The sequence below is a fragment of the Colias philodice genome, chromosome 1 (genome assembly GCF_061535455.1).
Source record: "Colias philodice isolate Cphi_HAF_F1 chromosome 1, ilColPhil1 Martin Lab GWU primary, whole genome shotgun sequence".
In the NCBI taxonomy this organism is placed as follows: domain Eukaryota; kingdom Metazoa; phylum Arthropoda; class Insecta; order Lepidoptera; family Pieridae; genus Colias; species Colias philodice.
In genome coordinates, this window is record NC_143086.1 from 4,150,804 (window position 1) to 4,170,348 (window position 19,545).

Genomic DNA, 19,545 nt, shown 5'->3' on the forward strand with positions numbered 1-19,545 from the left:
TTAATTAGCGTAGGTATAGGTACTTTGAATTTAAATATGTAAGTAATGTAATACTTATAAAAGTTTACATTACTTGATATTTAAACATGCTAACAATATGTTTAATATTTATAATTTTGTAAATATACATAATGCTTTAAAAACCATAACCATCTTCTTAATATATATAAATCTCGTGTCACAATGTTTGTCCTCAATGGACTCCTAAACCACTTAACCGATTATAATAAAATTCGCACACCATGTGCAGTTCGATCCAACTTGAGAGATAGGATAGTTTAAACATGTAGGTACCACGGGCGAAGCCGAATCGCTAGTTATATTATATTATTTAGCCAAATGTTGTGTATCGAATTGTGAAGTCAAAAGTTTGTTGAAGAAGAATGTATGAAATACTATAAATACGAAAGAATCTTGTTTTATCAATCTTCACGTCATGTCAAAAGTTACATGCGGATTATTAAATTTTCATTTAATTTCATTCATCAAGATAATAATAAAAACACAATGTATGTAAATCAATAAAATTTATTAAAATGATAAGAAATATTCCAAATAGTTGTAAATAACAAAAGCGTACTTTAATATTATAATCAATTAGCTTGTTTAAAAATTAAAAAGCGATTTGAAAAGTTATACATTTATTTAAATATTAAAAACGCTTGAGTGAAATTTTCTTTCAACGATACAATATGAGGTATTTATTTCGAATCTCTATCCGCATAATAATGTCTCTACTTCTTCCCGAGTTGTATTCAATATATATAATAACATAATCAATCACATGTAGTTACTATTTTACTAAATTCCCCATTGTTATCATCATCATCAGCTAAAATAACTGCATAGCTATTCTTCAGAGACGCAATTTGACTTTGCAGCGTTCGCAGGCGAATCTCAGCCATTTCAAAATTCTCTTGCAAATTGTTGATTTGTAGATTCATTCGTTGTCGAATCTGAAATTGGAAAAATGTTTAGTATTTTAATTAATTTGATATTAAAAGGAAATTGTTAATAGGGAACCAAGTATCTTATAGTATCTTATTGAGAGAGTTTTATGAAATGTAGGATTTTCAAGCTATAAAATATTATCAAATTATAAGAATCCGTTATTTTCTAATCTATTACGTCAGAATAGGGTTAAAAAAGACATATCAATACAAGAATGGACAGATAAAATTTTTCTTTAATTTTTTCGGATTAAATTATAGTAATTAGTCAAGATAAAATATTCTCTGATGTAATATGTATCTTTATATAACTCACTTCTTACATAGTTGCCCATGTTATTACTATTATAAAAGTTATGTTTTCGCTCTTTTAACAAATTACATATTCGATTATACAAAAACTATAATATTACCATCTAATTGTGTAGCGTATAATTTTTAAATTGCTATTTTTAATACATATCATAAAGACCAATAACATCATTAAAATTGAGTGGAATTTGTAATTTATTGTGTTTTAGTGAACATAAACTGTTTTGTACCGAATAAAGATTAAAAAAATGGAACTGTGGAATAGAACTAATTTTTTTTTTTTTTGTGTGGTGTCTCTCAATGTTAGCCAGAAGGGCTTCTACATTTTAACGCGGACGCGGGGGTGAACTGAAGGTTCACCCTGGTAGCGACATGCACAAGGGCGTCCCCCCGCCACGGGGACCACGAACCTCGGCTTGGGCTGTCGCTTGAGTGGAGGAGGCCAGAAGGGCCCTAACCGGACGGGGGAATAGAACTAAAAGTTTACTTTTTAATACGAGTTGTATTAGGATGACTGCATCAATGACATCCATACAATTTTAGACCATTATTAGAAAAACATTATTCACGTTCACCAAATTTACATCTACACATACAAATAATAGTAGTTTGTGAATTATTATGTGAATTGTAAGGAATAGAGCTTAGCCAGATGCTACGCGATGTTATCTGTCCCGTGACATTTTAGTATTGGCACAGATATAATACTATATTGGCATAATCGATGCGAATTTATAAATTATACCGGATCGTGACACGACGGGACTGCAAATGCTTCTGTTTAATTAAGGCCCTTTTTCAAAGTACTACATGCAATTTAACCACTTAATTTGTGACAGAATGAAGGATATATCTTTACGGTCGAGTAAACGATGTTCCCTTTTTGGTTATACTCGAACATTTCAGAAATGTTCTTTGATGCTGATTTTTCAGTAAGGTTTGAAAGTCAGTAAATATTTTTTTATTTATATATTTTGAATTTGTTTTCTTTAATACATTGAATTCTATGGCTCCAAATATTCTTTTTTATGTGTAGATATTAATGAAAAAGTGGTAAGTATCAAAAATAAACATAACAGTAACTATACCTATTGGAAATCTAACAATAGCTTAATAACTACCTATACAAAGAATACATAAACGTAATATTTATTTATTATAGCGTAAAAATTAACCAAACGATGTATTTAAAAATAGTGTGTCATCGCTTTTTATAACAATTTTTCTTTAATAGTAAGTACATCGAAATTAAACTGTTTGGAGATTTTATAGATAAGTAAAGGACCTTTAATAAAATGTTGGATACAGATATTGTTAACATGAATATAACCATTTGTTGGTTGTCTGGAAAAGATTACGCGACATAAGATCGCATGAGATTACAGGACTAAAATTATTTATGAAGCAAATGGCAGAATGCATTTAATTATTAAATATATATACAGGTAATAAAATGTAATCTTTGAACAAATTTATTTATACGGATTCACAAGTTAAACTTTTATTTAGTATAAATTAATAATTAATAGTTATGAAACTTTAATTAACTAGTACCTAATAATTAATAAAGGTTATGTCAGAGAACTAAAAAGTTCTGTGCCAGCCTGCGCTAAGCCAGAGTGGTGGATTATGGTCATGATCATTAGAGCTTTCTGTAATCAGGCACACTACTACAGTATGGCGTATAGTCAAATATATTTTTATTGAAGTGAAACATCTTTAGGCGCTTTGAGAGAATATAAAGGTCGCGGCATGGCAATACCGTCACATCATGGAGTAAGGCGATGTTTTTGGTATCTTTGAATCATGCCAAAGAAGTTCCACTTCTGACACGTGTGTCGGCACACACGCTCTTTGTTATTTAATTATAATATTAAACTTTTAGCTGCATATTTCAACATGAAACTTCTCTGCTATTATAGTCTGTCCACTATAAGAATTGCTTTTTGACAGCTCGACGGGTGATACCAGAAGTGATGTTCAAAAGATTATCGATTGTGATACCATTACAATTATAAATTCAAAATATTATCATAAATAGAATCAGGTACGTACATAATAATTACAACGTAAACGTACTAATAAGATATGTAATAATAAGACCACATATCTATGCATTGTATGTTAAAACTAAACTAAACTAATATTTTATTATTTATTGGTTTCTATCTTACAATTTGGTTGTCTTTACGTTTAAATTATATAACATAATAGAAGAGTTTTTCTGCATCGGATATATTTTACAGAGTATTTCTATCGATTATTGTAATCTATCGACCCATCATTGAATAATTCTGTGTAGGCATCACTAAGTGGGCGGGACCTGTCCATGAAGTACGATAATTATTTGTATGACATTTTAACATAGACAATACAATCCTACATAGGCGTGTAGCTGTCAAAAAGCAAATAATATAATGGACAGAGTATAGAATAGATCCAGCAATTATGAGTGTTGTTAAACTTGAACGTTTATTAGCTAAGTCATGGCAAATGTATGTAAATGTTAAAAGTATAAATCAGATCAAGTAGAATTTAAGGTCAGCACTTGTCGTTTATTAACAATACGGAATCACAATAAAAAGCAATATTTTAATGGTTTAATTTAACAAAAGACAAGGCACCTTAAACTTTTTTTTGTGTTCACATAGGAAAGGAATCGATGTAGGTAATTGAAAAGATACATAAATAATAATCTTTCTCTTTTAATATATTACTAAAAAACCCATCAAACTCATACGTAACACACGGACAAACGTACACATACTTACATAATAAGCACCCACACGCTTTCATACGCACACATGGATCCCCAGTCACAAATGCGCTCACATGCACACAGGCACACGTACACAATTAAAAGCTTACAAAAACAAAAGCTTTCCACGACCACAGAATGGTAGGGGAGAGCGGGGATGAAAGTCACATTTTTAACTTTTTTTATGTAACTTCCAAAATACGTTGTTTATGAATGATATTTGTATACCAAAAGATAGTGTAATTATTCTGTTACAAAAGAAATAAACGTATTTTTGTGTAATATTATCAGTTGTAGAAATATTCTGTATTTTCACTCTAAAGAAAAATGTGACTTATAACCCCGGGTCAGGGATGGTTGTCACAATGCCTAGGGTAGATAGTCACATACTAAATAACAGGCAATTTATAAATAGAAAGTCACACTTTGGTCTTATAATTTTACGGAATAGTTTTTAATTAAGAACTCTTAACCAAATGAAACCGTGTCAACGGTCTTTATTTCCGTCTGAATATTCATCAATCACAATTTTAGCAAACAATAATAATCATGAGTCAATATAGAGTCATCAAGGACAGATGGACTTCCAGCAGGTTTGTTAGGGTGATTTTCCGGTGTTGATTGAAAATTTACGGCTAAAACAAACAACCTCAAAACGCAAATAAAGTCATCTCGCATACCGGGGGCTGGTTGATATGTGACAACCAGCCCCCAAAAATTTGTGACAACGAGCCCCATAACACGTTTTAGAAAAATAAAATTGAAAATAAATTCCTATCAATGAATATCTAAAAAACTATACTACGATATTATAAAACACATTTCATTATCATCAAATGAACTGAAAGATTATTACTGTAAAACAAGAACGTATAATTACGAGGTTCGACACAGCAGCACAAAAATTTACTTTTACAGCAAAAGTAAATTTTTGTGCTGAAACAATAAACACGTGTGAGGCCCTCACGGCAGATCGGAGCGGTCTAACGCGAAGTTGGGACAGCGTTGTCACTGTATCGCTCTTGCCACGCTGTTCAACAGACTTATTCGATAGTTCAGGTTTGTGTTAAGACCGCTGTGACAACCAACCCGTGAGACAACCAAACCCGGTCTCCCCTAAATAGTAGGTTGCCACGACTCACCTCGTCCCGCTCCTTCTGACACGCTCTGCACTGCGCGCGGCTCTGTATGAGCTGCCGCTCCAGCTCCGATATCTGGTTCTGCATGTACCGCCGCATAGACTCAGAACGTTCCTTATTTCGGGTCAACGTTCTGGAACTTTCCACGCGCATCTCGTCCAGGTCCTTGATGAGGATCGCGCATTCGGACGCCTTTTCTTTGTAACGGGTCTCCAGCTGTACTAGTTTCTCTTCGAGTCGCAGCACTTTGCATCTGAGAAAATGAAAATCAATGCAATCAAATAATTTTAGAGCAGCCTTGTGAGAATGAAATTCCTGAAAGCTATTTGACATTTTTAACGTAAATTTTAGAATCTCATCGACCTATGCAAATAAATAACACTGATGTGACTCAATAATATTGTAAACGTAATAGCGCAAAACGTAAAATTATTATTGTCAACGGAAGATTAAAACTCTACAATTCTAAAAAAACATTTTAATTGAAAATTACAAAATTACAATCAAATCACTTACTTCAAATCATCCACATTATTGTTTAATACGGCTATATCTTGGTTCTTTACATCCAACTCCGATTTAATTTCTTTACTCTCTTCAATGAGCTTCGTTTTTTCAATCTTTTCAGCATTTAGGTTGTTTACCGCTATAACAAGCTGAAAGAGTAATATTTTAAAGTAAGATAACAGCTAAAATTTATCTGATTGTTCTCTTATATTTTGACAGGATTCAATACATTAGCGGCATGTGTAGCGGAATAATTATACATTACTGTGAACTTGAAACACTAAAAAAAGATATTTGTAAATTATAACAAATATTTCGAATATTTCTTAATACCTTTCAAAAAATTGTAGGCCCAATTTTTTACCCCATAAAAATGACTTAAACGTAAGAATTTATCTTCTCAATTTCTCCTTATTTTTTACATACATTTTAATTTTTAACTTAGGTTAAGGATAATAGATTATCGGACATAACATCAAGTCAAGTTGGGATTCATAAAAAAAATTTCCAACATAACAGTTTTAAACTTCGAGGAAAAATGTAACGGAAACATTTTGCATTAAAAAAACTATAATAAATAATACGTGCAACTGTATTATCAAGAAAACCCCTGATAAACGTGGTGTCTCCGTACGGAAGATAATTTGTTATACACAAGATTATTATTTGCATTAGGGGTTTTTCGGAAATCGATTTATTTTTATTCATAATCATATTTATTATTTATCATTCTGCATTCAAGGTCATTGATCAGTTATAAATTATTAGTATTTATCTGTATTAATATTATTAAGGTAGGTCATGTCATTAATTATAATGACGTATTTTCTAAATAAATGAAAATGAATCGTTCGTCAAATTCGTTGCTAAGCGTAAAGCTGCGTACGGATTGCGCGTAGCCTGGTACGCGTTCCCAGTTTACGCGTATCCGGAACGCCTAGTTCATACCTGCAGCTACGCGTTCACTCTTGGGGTACGCGTACCGCGCGAGCCAACTTGAGCGCGAGCCGATCGTCAGTCGGTTTTTGGTCGCGCGTCAAAGAGAACTCTACATTTGGACGGCAAAATGAATAAACTCGCGTGCTCTTCGAGTTTTAATAATGAAAATATTATCAGATTGATTCAACTTTATGAATTTCACCGGGTCATGTGGGATAGCACACTAAATGATTATCGAAATAACGATTTACGCCAATATGCATGGAAGGCAATTTCAAATGAACTGAAAATTCTGAGTCATGGCGAATGACTGGGGCTCGCGGAGCGTTTTGGATCGATTGACCTCGCGTACAGGTTCGCGGCGGTCCGTACTCCGTACAGGAGCTGTACGCGTATCCAATGTACGCGTGGACAGTGTTTCTCGACTACGCGTAACACTGGAACGCGCTATCCGTACGCATCTTGAAACTCGAGAATGGGACGACCAATTCGGCTAAATGTTTTAATAACGTGTTTGATAAGGCTCAATGATGGTTCTTAAAGAGAGAAAAATAAGAATAACACTTTTCTTTTCACTCTGTTCGCGAGAAGTATGTAAGCTATATACCGCGCCATCTAGTCTGCACATGAGTTAGTACTAGAACTTTTAAGCATAACACGGACAGAGCGTTGTCATATATTTTTGCTGCAGGAGGAGTTTGAACCCCCCCATACTAAACCCACAGATAATATTTCTATTTAATACTACACTCTAACTCTTTGTAGCATGAAATATAATAAAAAAATGAACATTCGAAAAATATTTGAATATTACTATTTATTATGTCCCTTTGTATGATAGATACCATTATCAACGAAAGAGTTATTTGAGGATAGGTACTTAATATGTAGGTTCTTACAGGTATTTACTACAAACAAACAGTTACATTTAGTGAATATTAATTATTACTTACTTAATATTATTATATGTAAAGGATTGAATTAAAATATATAACTATATAATATCTAAGTGTAATATTATCTGTGACAATATCACAAAATAAAAACAATTTGATTTATCATCACTACATACAGGTAAATTAGCTTGGAGAAATTTTTGCATATGTAGTGGTGTGTATATTACTCAGATCTTAGAGCGCGTTTCCACTATATCGTTCTGGCCTATACAAAAATGTTTCGATATCCTAACATTACTATTTAATTTTATACTTATTCCTAGCAACACTTTTGTTTTCAATAAAAACAAGTTTTTATTTGAAAGAAAATGGTTTTGACTTTATAAAAAAAAATATATCATTCAATTTTACGTCCTTGAGCAAACGACAAGGCGACTACCGTGAAACAATAAAATATCGTGTCCATAATAATTTGTTTCATAATTAATATTTGACCATAATAATTACGAAACAAAACAAATAAATAAATCGTCACTTGATAGTGGAAAGTGGAAACACGCACATAACCAGAATAAACCAGTTTACGCTGTCCGCAGGTGCCACGTGCAGTCGTTTGGTACCGTTAGAACATAAAGCACATTTCATTCAAAAATTATAATTATTATGTACGGAGTTTAATTGATAAATTTTGTATTTGTTGATTGTTGTTATTATTTGTTATTATTGTTATAATATTTGTTGAAGTGAATTACATGTCCCGCAGCCGGAGGCCCCAAATGAAAACTCAGATGTACTTAAAAACTACATTTAATAGCTAAAATGAGACTTTTACACCCATGTCTGCACGATGCAGACCGGAGTTAAAGAATGAATTTATACAGTTTAATAATTACAAAGACGTAAGCTTGGATGCTAACTAAGGGAAATCGCATCCACATTCTATTCCCGTGCGAACGGCGTATTCAGCAGTTTTGTATGAAGGCAGGGCCATAACTAGTGTTTAATTTGTGTGTAAGTGTTGTAACTTTATATTGTTAATTCAATATGGCTCCAGTGTTAAAACATGGTCGAGGCAAGCCTTTGACTTCTCAAACTAAATAATTAAACTTTAAATGTCGTTTCTTTTTCAGGTTAGTAAATTTTTCATTTTAGTAACATTGTTAATGTAAAAGTTATATGTATGTTAAATGTGCAAATATTAAAATAAAGTCTCATCTTTTTCAGAGGAGAAACACATACCTATAGTTTAATTTAAAATCCCTTATATATACAGGGTTACTTGTAAAACACCGGCAACCTCGCAGGACAAGATAGCTAACATCATAAGTAACAACATTTCGACTTTTGATAATTTGTTAGATTTTATTTTCATACAAAAATAAATATTCATTTAATTTTCCGTCTGAATATTATAAACTCTACGCCTCCCAAAAATTACGTAAACAAAAAGCGAACGAGAGGGGGAAGGGGGCGTCGCGTCGTCCATCCGATAATTAATAGAACATAGACTTACAAATGTAAGGAGAGTACAATAAAAGTTTAAAAAATCATTTAAAAATAATTTATTGCGTTATGCCAAAAGTCGTAGAACAAATGTTGTTACTTATGATGTTAGCTATCTTGTCCTGCGAGGTTGCTGGTGTTTTACAAGTAACCCTGTATAAAATAAAAACTAAAAATAAAATGTTGTTTTATTTTATTTGCTGACCATACACTACTACAAACGCAAAAATTTCTCCAAGCTAATTTACCTGTAGTATAAAACAAAGTCGCTTTCCCTGTCCCTATGTCCTTATGTCCCTTTGTACGCTTAAATCTTTGAAACTACGCAACGGATTTTGATGCGGTTTTTTTTAATAGATAGAGTGATGCAAGAGGAAGGTTTATATGTATAATAACATCCATTAAATAGTGGAGAAGTACTGTTATTTTTGAGGTTTCTAATGTGATGTCGCAAAAAATTACATTTTTTCCGCTTACATTGCAAACGCAGGCTGAACCCTACGAGTTTTATGAAAATAATGTACTAACTATTATACACATTGAAAAGGTCTACAGAAAAGTCCGCGATGGTATATGTCTATCTCTTATGGATAACCCACAATAACTTTTTTTTGTCATTTACTTTTTACGACAAATAATGGCTAATTTTCGATGCGATTTTAACCAATACAGGCATTAATCCTTAACCAATTAAATACCTTGAATACATTGTTCATTTAATATAGATCTATATGGCCCTTTACACCGTACGATTTAAGTGAATATTTTCAAAGATATTACAGACTAGCTGTGCCCGCGACTTCGTCCGCGTGGAATAGTGACTGTATAGTAGTTACTACTTAACTTTTATTGAGTAAACACGTACTACCATAATAATTAAAAGAACTGTTAGTAAAATTTATGACTGAACTGAGCTAAAAAAATAAAAAAGAAATGCCTAATTAATTTTTTACGTAAAATTTCTTTTAAATTATGTCATATTATTTTTTAGGCACCAGGGTCGAGGGGAGCAAATTTATTTACCTTCCTTTCTTGTATGTGTGTTTTTAACAATGTTTCGTGCAGCAACTGAGCGCCGAGACAAACGTCAAAACGCAAAGGAATAGAATCCGCTATCGATACTAATTGACATAAGCGTATGATGTTTTGCTAAGGATTTGTTCACCCTACCAACGACGACGACGACCACGAACAAAATTTTCATTCAGACGCAATTTAACAAAATTGTGCAAAACACAATTAAAAATAAAATATTAAAATTTCCTGTCGTTCTGGTGCCTGGAATTTTTTTTGAGAATGAGATCAATGAATGAAAAAATATATTTTTCGTAGAAACGGTGGCTCCTAGAAAAAAATGTATTTGAAGTTTTTTATAGATAATTTTATGATCTACAATTTTGGTAAAAGATAATTATATGATTAACTTACCGTCTCGCCGAAAATCCCAAAAAACCTATTTTTATATTAATTATCCTCGAATTTTTTTTTTCTTTTCGAGTACCAGTATGACGGGAAATTTTAATATTTTTTTTAAACCAATTTTGTCTGGAGGACAATTTTGGTCGTAGTCGTCGTCGCCGTTGGTAGTGTGACCGAACCATTAGTACTAAAATATCATGAGTTTATGTAAAAAATTAGCGATAGTAGTTTCTATTCTTTAGCGTTATTCTATTCTCTGACATTAGTCTTGGCCTGCTGATCAGCTTAATCGATACTCAGTTTTTATCAAATCCAGCACCAAATCCAAATCAGATCTTTCCTGTCTCACGCATGTAGTAATTAATTACCGTTTAGACCATGCAATAAAAATTAAATTAAAAAACACCCAACGCAACGAAAACACGCTAATCATAAATTGATTAGCGTGTTCAAACATACAGACAAACAGACAAACGGACAAACGGACAAACAGACAAACAGACAAAAAAAATTTTAACGACAGTTTTGGGTTTGGGATCGATTTAGTAACAACCCCTGCTAAATTTTTTTTACATATTTTCATTGTACAGACACCACTTTTCTAGAATTTTATTATATGTATTGATGATTTTTAAAATTGAGGGACGTAGGCGTTTGCGGCGGTACCGGCCGGCCGCGCCGAGCCGCTATGTTTTTATAGACAACGTTCACAGTTTTTCTGTAGTGTATTTAGTATCAGCATTGCACCCGTGCGAAGCCGGGGCGGGTCACTAGTATTTTATATTCCTATTTCTTTAAAGTTAAAAAGTAGAGTATCTAGTGAATATTATAATACTAATAATTATTTATTGTATTTATTTACCTTTACCACAGAATATATTATTATAGTACTACGCCTTTACTTATAATAATAGTCATATGTAATTGTCCATTACTCGTATGCTAATATTTTTTTTGTGTTTTTTAATAAGATTAAATAGAATGTATAGGTGACGGGTTAAAAAACTGCGATAGTATTCATTATTATCATATTCTTATTTACCACGTAACACGCGATTACCTACTCCCTACTAATATTATAAATGCGAAAGTAATTCTGTCGGTCTGTCTATCGGTTTGTATGTCGGTTTGTCTATTCGCCTTAACCACAGACTATATGAGTTGGTACCAAATTTCATTGATTTGGATGAAATTTGGTACCAACTCATATAGTAGGAGACCTAAGAAAGGACATGGCTTAATCCCGGAAATCCCAGGTTTCCTTTTGACAACATGAGGCGGAAACCTAGAGATAAATAAATAAAATAAATACAGACCTTCTCTTTAACTTTATGAAGTTCTGTTGAAAGCTGCTGCGAGCTTTCTTCAGCCAACTTTTGCAGCTGCCTTGCTTCTTGCAGCTGTATTTGAGCACCTTTTAGCAAATCTGGCAAAGGTGCCAATTCTTGCAACTTTTCCTGGAACTGCATCTGTAAGAAAATCATTGTTATTACCACAGACTAATAATAATATACTACGTATACAATTATTACTGTTTAGAATGTGACGGAAAATTATAAAATGTACTAGATTTCCGCCCGCGGCTTCGCCCGCGTTTTCAAAGAAAAACTCGCATAGTTCCCGTTCCCGTGGGATTTCCGGGATAAAACCTATCCTATGTGTTAATCCAAGTTACCCTCTATATGTGTGCTAAATTTCATTGAAATCGGTTCAGTAGTTTTTACGTGAAAGAGTAACAAACATCCATACATCCATACATCCATACATCCATACAAACTTTCGCCTTTATAATAGTATTAAGATTTTAAACACAGTAAACATGGTGATGCAGGATGTCGAAATGACGTACTTACTATTAAGATTTATTTTATAATATGTTTTTCTACTAATCGATATCTATTACATTATATATCTAGTTAAAAGTAGTTTTGACTAGTACCTAATTATAATTAATAAGTAATACATAGTTTTCTTATTTTGATAGTATTAAAATGCACGTCTCCTAAATGTTATTTTAACCATGTGCAGGATTTTGTATAGAATAGATTATTAAAATGAAAAAGAGGAATTACATCCACGTACCTTTTCAATTCTATTTTAATGTTTGTCTCATATTATGGCACGAATCTCACAACATAATAACATTTTTAATACCATACCTTCATCTTTTGTATTTCTATTTGTATTTGATCGGAAACTTGCTTGTTATCATATTCGATTAAATCCAACTGCCGTTTCAGTTCCTCAACTTGCTGTTGTGCTTGAAGATACTGTAGTTAATGACAAATAATGAATAAAGAATACGTAGGTGAAACCAATCAATAACAACAAACTGTGAACCGGTTAGGTATAAATTTGGTATCGACACGAATGGAAATCTGAATGTTATAAGTAACAAAAATTCTCAAAAACTCAGCGACAAGAGGAAGGAACTAAATTGCTATAGTATCACGAACGCTGAATAAGAAATATTGTAGTATTTTTGAGTAGTAGTTTTAGAATAACATCAGTGCAAAAATGATCTTGCTTGCTTCGATTACATAAGAACACATAATATTTTTTAACGTTCCAATCTTCGATAATTCGTAGGTTCTTAGATATTATAATAATTTCTTTATTATTTCAATGTTACTTTTAAGCTTTGTAAGTAATGACGCACTTACTAATACTTCAACCAATAATATTTTTATATGAAACAAATCTTCTAATAAATTACAGTTTCGATAAAAAAGGAATGTTTACATTTAATTAGTTCTCATCTTAGTATTAGCTTAGCTTTATATACTTAGCTACATTTTTATTAATAGATGTTATATATATCTCTATCACTTTAGTTTTATTGTATTTATACTTATTATTGACTAGCTCTGCCCCGCGGTTTTACCCGCATTTCTCCGCTCCTGTTGGTCTTAGGGTGATGATATATAACCTAACCTTCCTCGATAAATGGGCTATCTAACACCGAAAGAATTTTTCAAATCGGACCAGTAGTTCCTGAGATTAGCGCGTTCAAAAAAACAAACAAACTCTTCAGCTTTATAATATTAGTATAGATCTACTAGGTAGACTCAAATTTACCTTAATTCGATAATCTTGTAACTGTTCATTTTTCTCGGTTATCGTAACTTTCATTTCTTCAGCCTCTTCTTCCATGTCTCTTAATTTGTTTTTCAAAGTTGTAACTTCTTCGTTTGATTTTTTTCGTGAGTCCTAAAACGTTTTAAGATGTCGTACGGAATAATATTATAAACTAACACTTACAATGTAAGGCATATTAACTGCAAACAGGCTAATTTGATTAATTTCATAAAATTAGGTCCATAGGATTTTCCTGATTATAAGGCCAAAGTATTTGACCTGAATATAAATTGAAGCTTTAAATGCGAGAATTTGCAGGCGCCCAGTAGAAAATAGCACAAAATAAGATCACAAATAACATTATATATCCACTAAGAAAAAGTTGTCTTTCAGCAGACTATAAGAGCTGTGAAATCACTATTGTAATAGTTATTAATTTATTATCTAATCACAACATATGGTCCGGGAGCCAGCAGCAGATTTTATGACCAAGTTCCTCTCAAGCGGTAATTAGTAAAATGCATCAAAGTATAGTATTATGAAGCCTCGTGAACGTCAGCTGGAGCTCGGTTGGGAGGAAGAGCGGTTGTAGCCTCCCGTATCAGCTGACGGTTTTTCCACCAAGATACAGCCAGCTGACATATATATATTTATCCACAGTTACATATAAGCTATCATCAGGTAAATTTTTGTTTGAGAGGAAATAACGGAAAATAAATTTTTCTTTAAATTTAACTTTCATGTTCGAGACACCAGCTGACTATTTTTTTTCGTTGAGATATTGGGTTAGCTACAATTTGACAAATTTTTAGCTGAGAGGAAATGAATGAATGAATGTATTTTTTTTCCTATGTGCGTGGGAGGCTACAACCGCTCACCCCCCCAACCGAGCGCCAGCTGACGTTCACGAGGCTTTATAATACTATACTCTCATGCGTCTGACGAATTATCTCTTGAGAGGAAATAGTTAACCAAATTTGCACCTGGCTCCCTAACCAATAGTAATATTAAACAAAGTCGCGGTCGCTGTCTGTCCGTTCATAATATGTATGCTACGCAACGGATTTTGAAACGGATTTTTACAGATTAGAGCAGGCTCCAAGGAGATGTTCGCTTGCAAAAATAGCGGACCTAAATCTGACTTCTGATATATATTGTATAGATCCCAGACATCCTATAGACAGATGTTGCCAACCAGTTTTGTGGTCCCCCTCCCCGCACCCCGGTAATTAAATATGGCATACAAAGAAAAAAATAAAAATTTCCAAAACATGCCGTGTGGGGTATCAAATGAAAGAGCTTATTGAGTAGATCACGAATATATAGCATACTATAACATTTCTTACACTTTCTCTAAGATTTTTTAGAAAATTTACGAAAATGCTCCATTTTTGAGTTAACTTTAAACCACTATAGATTGAAAACTCATGAATATATTTTTTAAATTATTATTTTAAATAATTAACAATAGTCCATTGTTTACGATTCAATAGTTCGTAATATAATATAAGTGAGCTATGTGGTGGATTTGATGACCCCACAAATTGTTTTAAATTGCAAGGCGCAACTTTCACTGAAGTTACCGATTTGAAATCTAATCACACAGAGGCTGATTCAAGAATGTTCTGCCATATTTTTGTATTAGGCCTTTATTTCTGGCATAAACTTGAAAATATACTCGCCATCTTTGAATGCTCCCCCCACTCCCGCAACTATTTCACTGTACGAACTATTGAATCGTAAACAATGGACTATTGTTAATTATTTAAAATAATAATTTAAAAAATATATTCATGAGTTTTCAATCTATAGTGGTTTAAAGTTAACTCAAAAATGGAGCATTTTCATAAATTTTCTAAAAAATCTTAGAGAAAGTGTAAGAAATGTTATAGTATGCTATATATTCGTGATCTACTCAATAAGCTCTTTCATTTGATACCCCACACGGCATGTTTTGGAAATTTTTATTTTTTTCTTTGTATGCCATATTTAATTACCGGGGTGCGGGGAGGGGGACCACAAAACTGGTTGGCAACATCTGTCTATAGGATGTCTGGGATCTATACAATATATATCAGAAGTCAGATTTAGGTCCGCTATTTTTGCAAACGAACATCTCCTTGGAGCCTGCTCTAGATAGAGTGATTCAAGAGGATAACTTGTTACCAATTTGTTACTTACATTTTACAAAGCGGACAGAAATCTAGTAGGTACAATATATAAAATTCTCATGCAGTAGTGTTTGCTAGTTTTTACCATATTTTATGAAATTTTCTGTACCTACACATCGAATAGGTCTGATAACAATTAGCCAACATCTAAGTATTCTTATCCTTGTAAAGCAGAACAACATTTGGGTCAACTAGTTAATTTACCTCGACAATGCAAACATTGCAAATCGTATTCAGTTTCGATTCTAAATCTTTCAATTTCCCTTCATACTTCTCTCTTTCGAACCGTTCTTCGTCCGCCGCATTTTTCGCTCTGATTAACTCTTCCCGAAGTTTTGATATCTATGAAACGATGAAATAAATAAATCCTACAACAACTGACATAATGGATAAGGCAATTCTACGTATTTTGGTTACAATCATGCTTACTAAATACTTTTACCTACTTCTTCTTCAAACATCAATACCATTATATTAGTTACCTGAAAATTTTTCATTAATTAAAATAATGCCTTTATTTTGCAGTAGTAATTACCTGTGGTATTCTGGTACAGTCAAGATCCTGCTGAGTTTTCGTCTCCACGTATGTAGGATCCGACTTAACAGGATCCTAAAAATATAAAATACATACCCACTTATTATAATATGCTAACAGGCGGGACATAATTAATTGTAGATAATATTTATTGATTCAACGTCTGTGTAAGAACCGTTTTGATAGACCGAATTATGTTTATTCGTAATAATATGTACTTCGGTATAATGAAGAATGAGGATTATAGAAGACATTGAAAAATTTTTTGTATTCAATGTTATATGGTACAAAATTAAATAATGATTCTTCAAACTTATCATCAAAAGAAACCGAAACAATTAATTTGACCCGTAACTAACTGTTAAATGAATACATTTACAAAGCCATTTATTGAAGATTAAAACACAAACATACTCGACACGTTTAAAGACTATAACGCAATAATTTAAATAAATTAATTTTAAACAATGAACGGGAAACTGTATTAACTATTAATATTATAACTAACTATACCTACATTAAAATTTCCGAGGTAACTAAATAATTACCTAACAATTTTGAGTCGTAATATTTTATGTCGTCCAACAAGGTTACTTTACCTAGACCTAAAACTATAATTTCAATTAAATCATTCGTAGCAAAAACGGTTTTAACAAAAAAAATTAAAATACAACTTTATATTTATTGCAATAGAGATTCTATTTATTTGTAAGAAACTAGTTAGCATGTAAACAATTGTAGCACAGATAGTATCAATAGAAACAAATGTACCTAGCTAATTACGAAATTTTTAGATCCTTAACCGTTGGGCCTAAAGCGCTAAATTTAGGCATGTCATACATTAATAATAATAAAGACAATTAAAAATAAATAATAAGCGTGAAGAACATAATGAAGATTACGGGCCTAAAGTGTTTTTTTATGTCTGATTAATAATTGTAAGAGCGTTCGCCAAATTGAGATAAAAAAAATTTACCCAACAATACGAAGACTACCTATAGGTACTAATATTATGATTTATGACCTCACATGGTAATATCGAATCTCTTATGTTTTTATTTAATATTTACGTTTTATAAATTTATAAAGAATAGAAAAATTCGATCACGAGGCGGGACGAATTTTTCTATTCTTTATAAATTTATATTTATAAAGCATTTTGAATGCCATAAAACCAAAAATATAAATTCATTTACGTTTTATTTATGAATTTGTTAATGAAATCTAATAAATTTTCTTCCAAAACGTTTCTTGATATAAAGCCTTATATTAAAACCTTCAGCTGACAACAGTAACTGATTATTATCGGCCATTTGTATAAAGGTTTATGAGTCACACGCCCCTTCCATAGGCTCAAAGCAAAGTTCAATAATTAGTCGGTTAGACTTTACAATTTCTGACAAAATCATAAATATCCTAAGCTTATATTTTTTAGCTCTACTCAGTTGATGATAATATATCGCTGAGTATATTTTTTATAAAGCGCTTTTATGCTTCTTATAGAAAACTAACAGTTTTTCAGTAAATAAGTATACCGGGCCTTTAGTTGTATCTACTTCTTATGAGTAATTATGATCTACGTTTGAATTTCATCGGAAAATGTGTACCTCTACGTCTTGGCTGTACAGTATAGTATTATAATATTATCTTTGCTTTTTCTAAAATATAGTGAACTAACCGGCGAAATAAAGGATTGATTCCGACCATGTAAATGCCCGCGGTCCCGCCTGAGCGCTGCCAGCTCCATCTGGATTTCCTTCACTTCCCCTTCCATGGCTCCAAGCTGTTTTTGCTAAAATCAAGCCATTAGATATGCGCCATATACATATATACCGTGTCAAATCATAAAATACTGGCGATATTTAAAAACCATAAATGTTTTGATTCTGTTTTATATTTCCTCAATTAACCTACCAAAAGTTTAGAAGAATACCTTTTGTTGTACGTACCTCAACGATAATACGTCATTCCAAAGAGAGAGGAAGTATTTTTCTCATACCTACTTCAGGAGGTTGTGTGATGTAACAGACCGCTATTTTATATAACAGAAAAGCTCATGTGCTGACGCAACATTTAATGATAAGCGTCATCATAATGCAACAAAGAGCCAAACCACACATTATTTTGACTTCGTTCGCTACCAGGCTATGAGAGGCACCTATGACCTAGTATCACATTAGAGAAATGGGAAATGGGCAGCTAGTTTTAATCGAGAGCATACTAAAACAAAGTAAAAGAGAACAAACATACGGTAATAGAAGATTATCACTATCATTCCAAAATCCAATGAATGAATGAATGTATGAAGAAATGATTAGGTATATACAATGAAGAGAAGTAGGTATCTAACATTGTTTTATGTACCTATCTATCTATATTCATTTTTTAGCTAATTTAATTTGTTTTTGCTTGCTCTATCAAAATTTTCAAGAAATAAGTAGTCCTTCTACGCTCGTTTATTTGTGAGCATGTTTTCTGATTAATATTTAATATTTATCTATTTTTTTTTTATTTTATTGGGAATAGGGAAGCGCTTGACCACAATCTAGCCTGATGTTAAGCTGATATGTGGTCTAAGTCTAGATGGAACGCGCTTCCCTAGAGGCTAGAAGGTACCTGTTCACTCTACGCTTGAATATTCTGCATCGGTCTGAAGCCAAGGCAATAAAAATAAAATATGATTAAAATGATATTGTTTTATAAATAATAAATTATCTTGTTAAGTTATCTTTTTTTATTATCCTTTGTGTACAGTGCCATCTATAAAATAGTAGCAACAATAAAATGTATTCCCTTGTCCCCGTAAAGACTTCAGGGTTTTCTTCATGTTAACTTTTTGTAGTTATTCAAACTGTAGTAAAGTCATGATACATCACTAACCAAAATAGATGGCTCCGGATTGCTGTCGATTGTATCGGTCTGATTTTTAAAAGGCCAGTAGTCCGACTGAGGCATTACAAAAATATTAAAAACAATTATAATAAACTAGAAAATCTCTCAACAAAATTATAATAAAATTATAAAATAATAATTAATGATCAATCAATCAATGTTTTTTATTATTGATATAATGATGTGGCAGTGTCTAAATTTATTATTTATTGTGTCACCGTGGTAATTGGTACAGGCTAGCGAATTTCATGAGCTAAGTGTGTAAGTATTCAAAAAACTTTTCTAACTTAACGTACCTACCTAGATAATTAATTTAAAAGTCTTTAAAAATTCACAGTCTTGAAAAAATTCACATCCACATTTATATTACGTCATAATAATTACAGATGTATTGAAAAATTATTATTTTTGCTTGTCGCTTTTTAAATTAACGCCATCTAGGATTC

The 19,545-nt window shown here is 32.2% G+C and overlaps 1 protein-coding gene across 2 annotated transcripts; it reads right to left on the reverse strand.

Annotated features, from left to right (window-relative positions):
- Positions 1-770: 770 nt before the first annotated feature.
- LOC149491090 (uncharacterized) lies at positions 771-18,075 on the reverse strand. Of its 2 annotated transcripts, XM_089704687.1 has the most exons (9): positions 17,886-18,075; positions 16,208-16,282; positions 15,877-16,014; positions 13,502-13,633; positions 12,583-12,693; positions 11,740-11,892; positions 5,676-5,815; positions 5,163-5,412; positions 771-956 (listed from the first exon to the last, which is right to left on the reverse strand). In XM_089704687.1, exons 1-9 carry the CDS (start codon positions 17,979-17,981, stop codon positions 777-779), a joined length of 1,275 nt encoding a protein of 424 aa, XP_089560813.1. In that variant the 5' UTR covers positions 17,982-18,075; the 3' UTR covers positions 771-776. The 2 variants fall into 2 exon arrangements, with proteins under 2 accessions (XP_089560813.1, XP_089560887.1); XM_089704761.1 differs by lacking the exon at positions 15,877-16,014.
- Between the last annotated feature and the right edge of the window lie 1,470 nt (positions 18,076-19,545).

Bases quoted from the DNA above. Each gene is read 5' to 3' on its own strand.
- LOC149491090 (XM_089704687.1), bottom strand. From the start codon at position 17,981: ATGGAAGGGGAAGTGAAGGAAATCCAGATGGAGCTGGCAGCGCTCAGG. The intron at 13,634-15,876 runs GTAAATTAACTA...AAAACGTTTTAG, and splicing joins GCAATGTTTGCATTGTCGAG to GACTCACGAAAAAAATCAAA. The intron at 12,694-13,501 runs GTAAATTTGAGT...CATTAACTACAG, and splicing joins TACAAGATTATCGAATTAAG to TATCTTCAAGCACAACAGCA.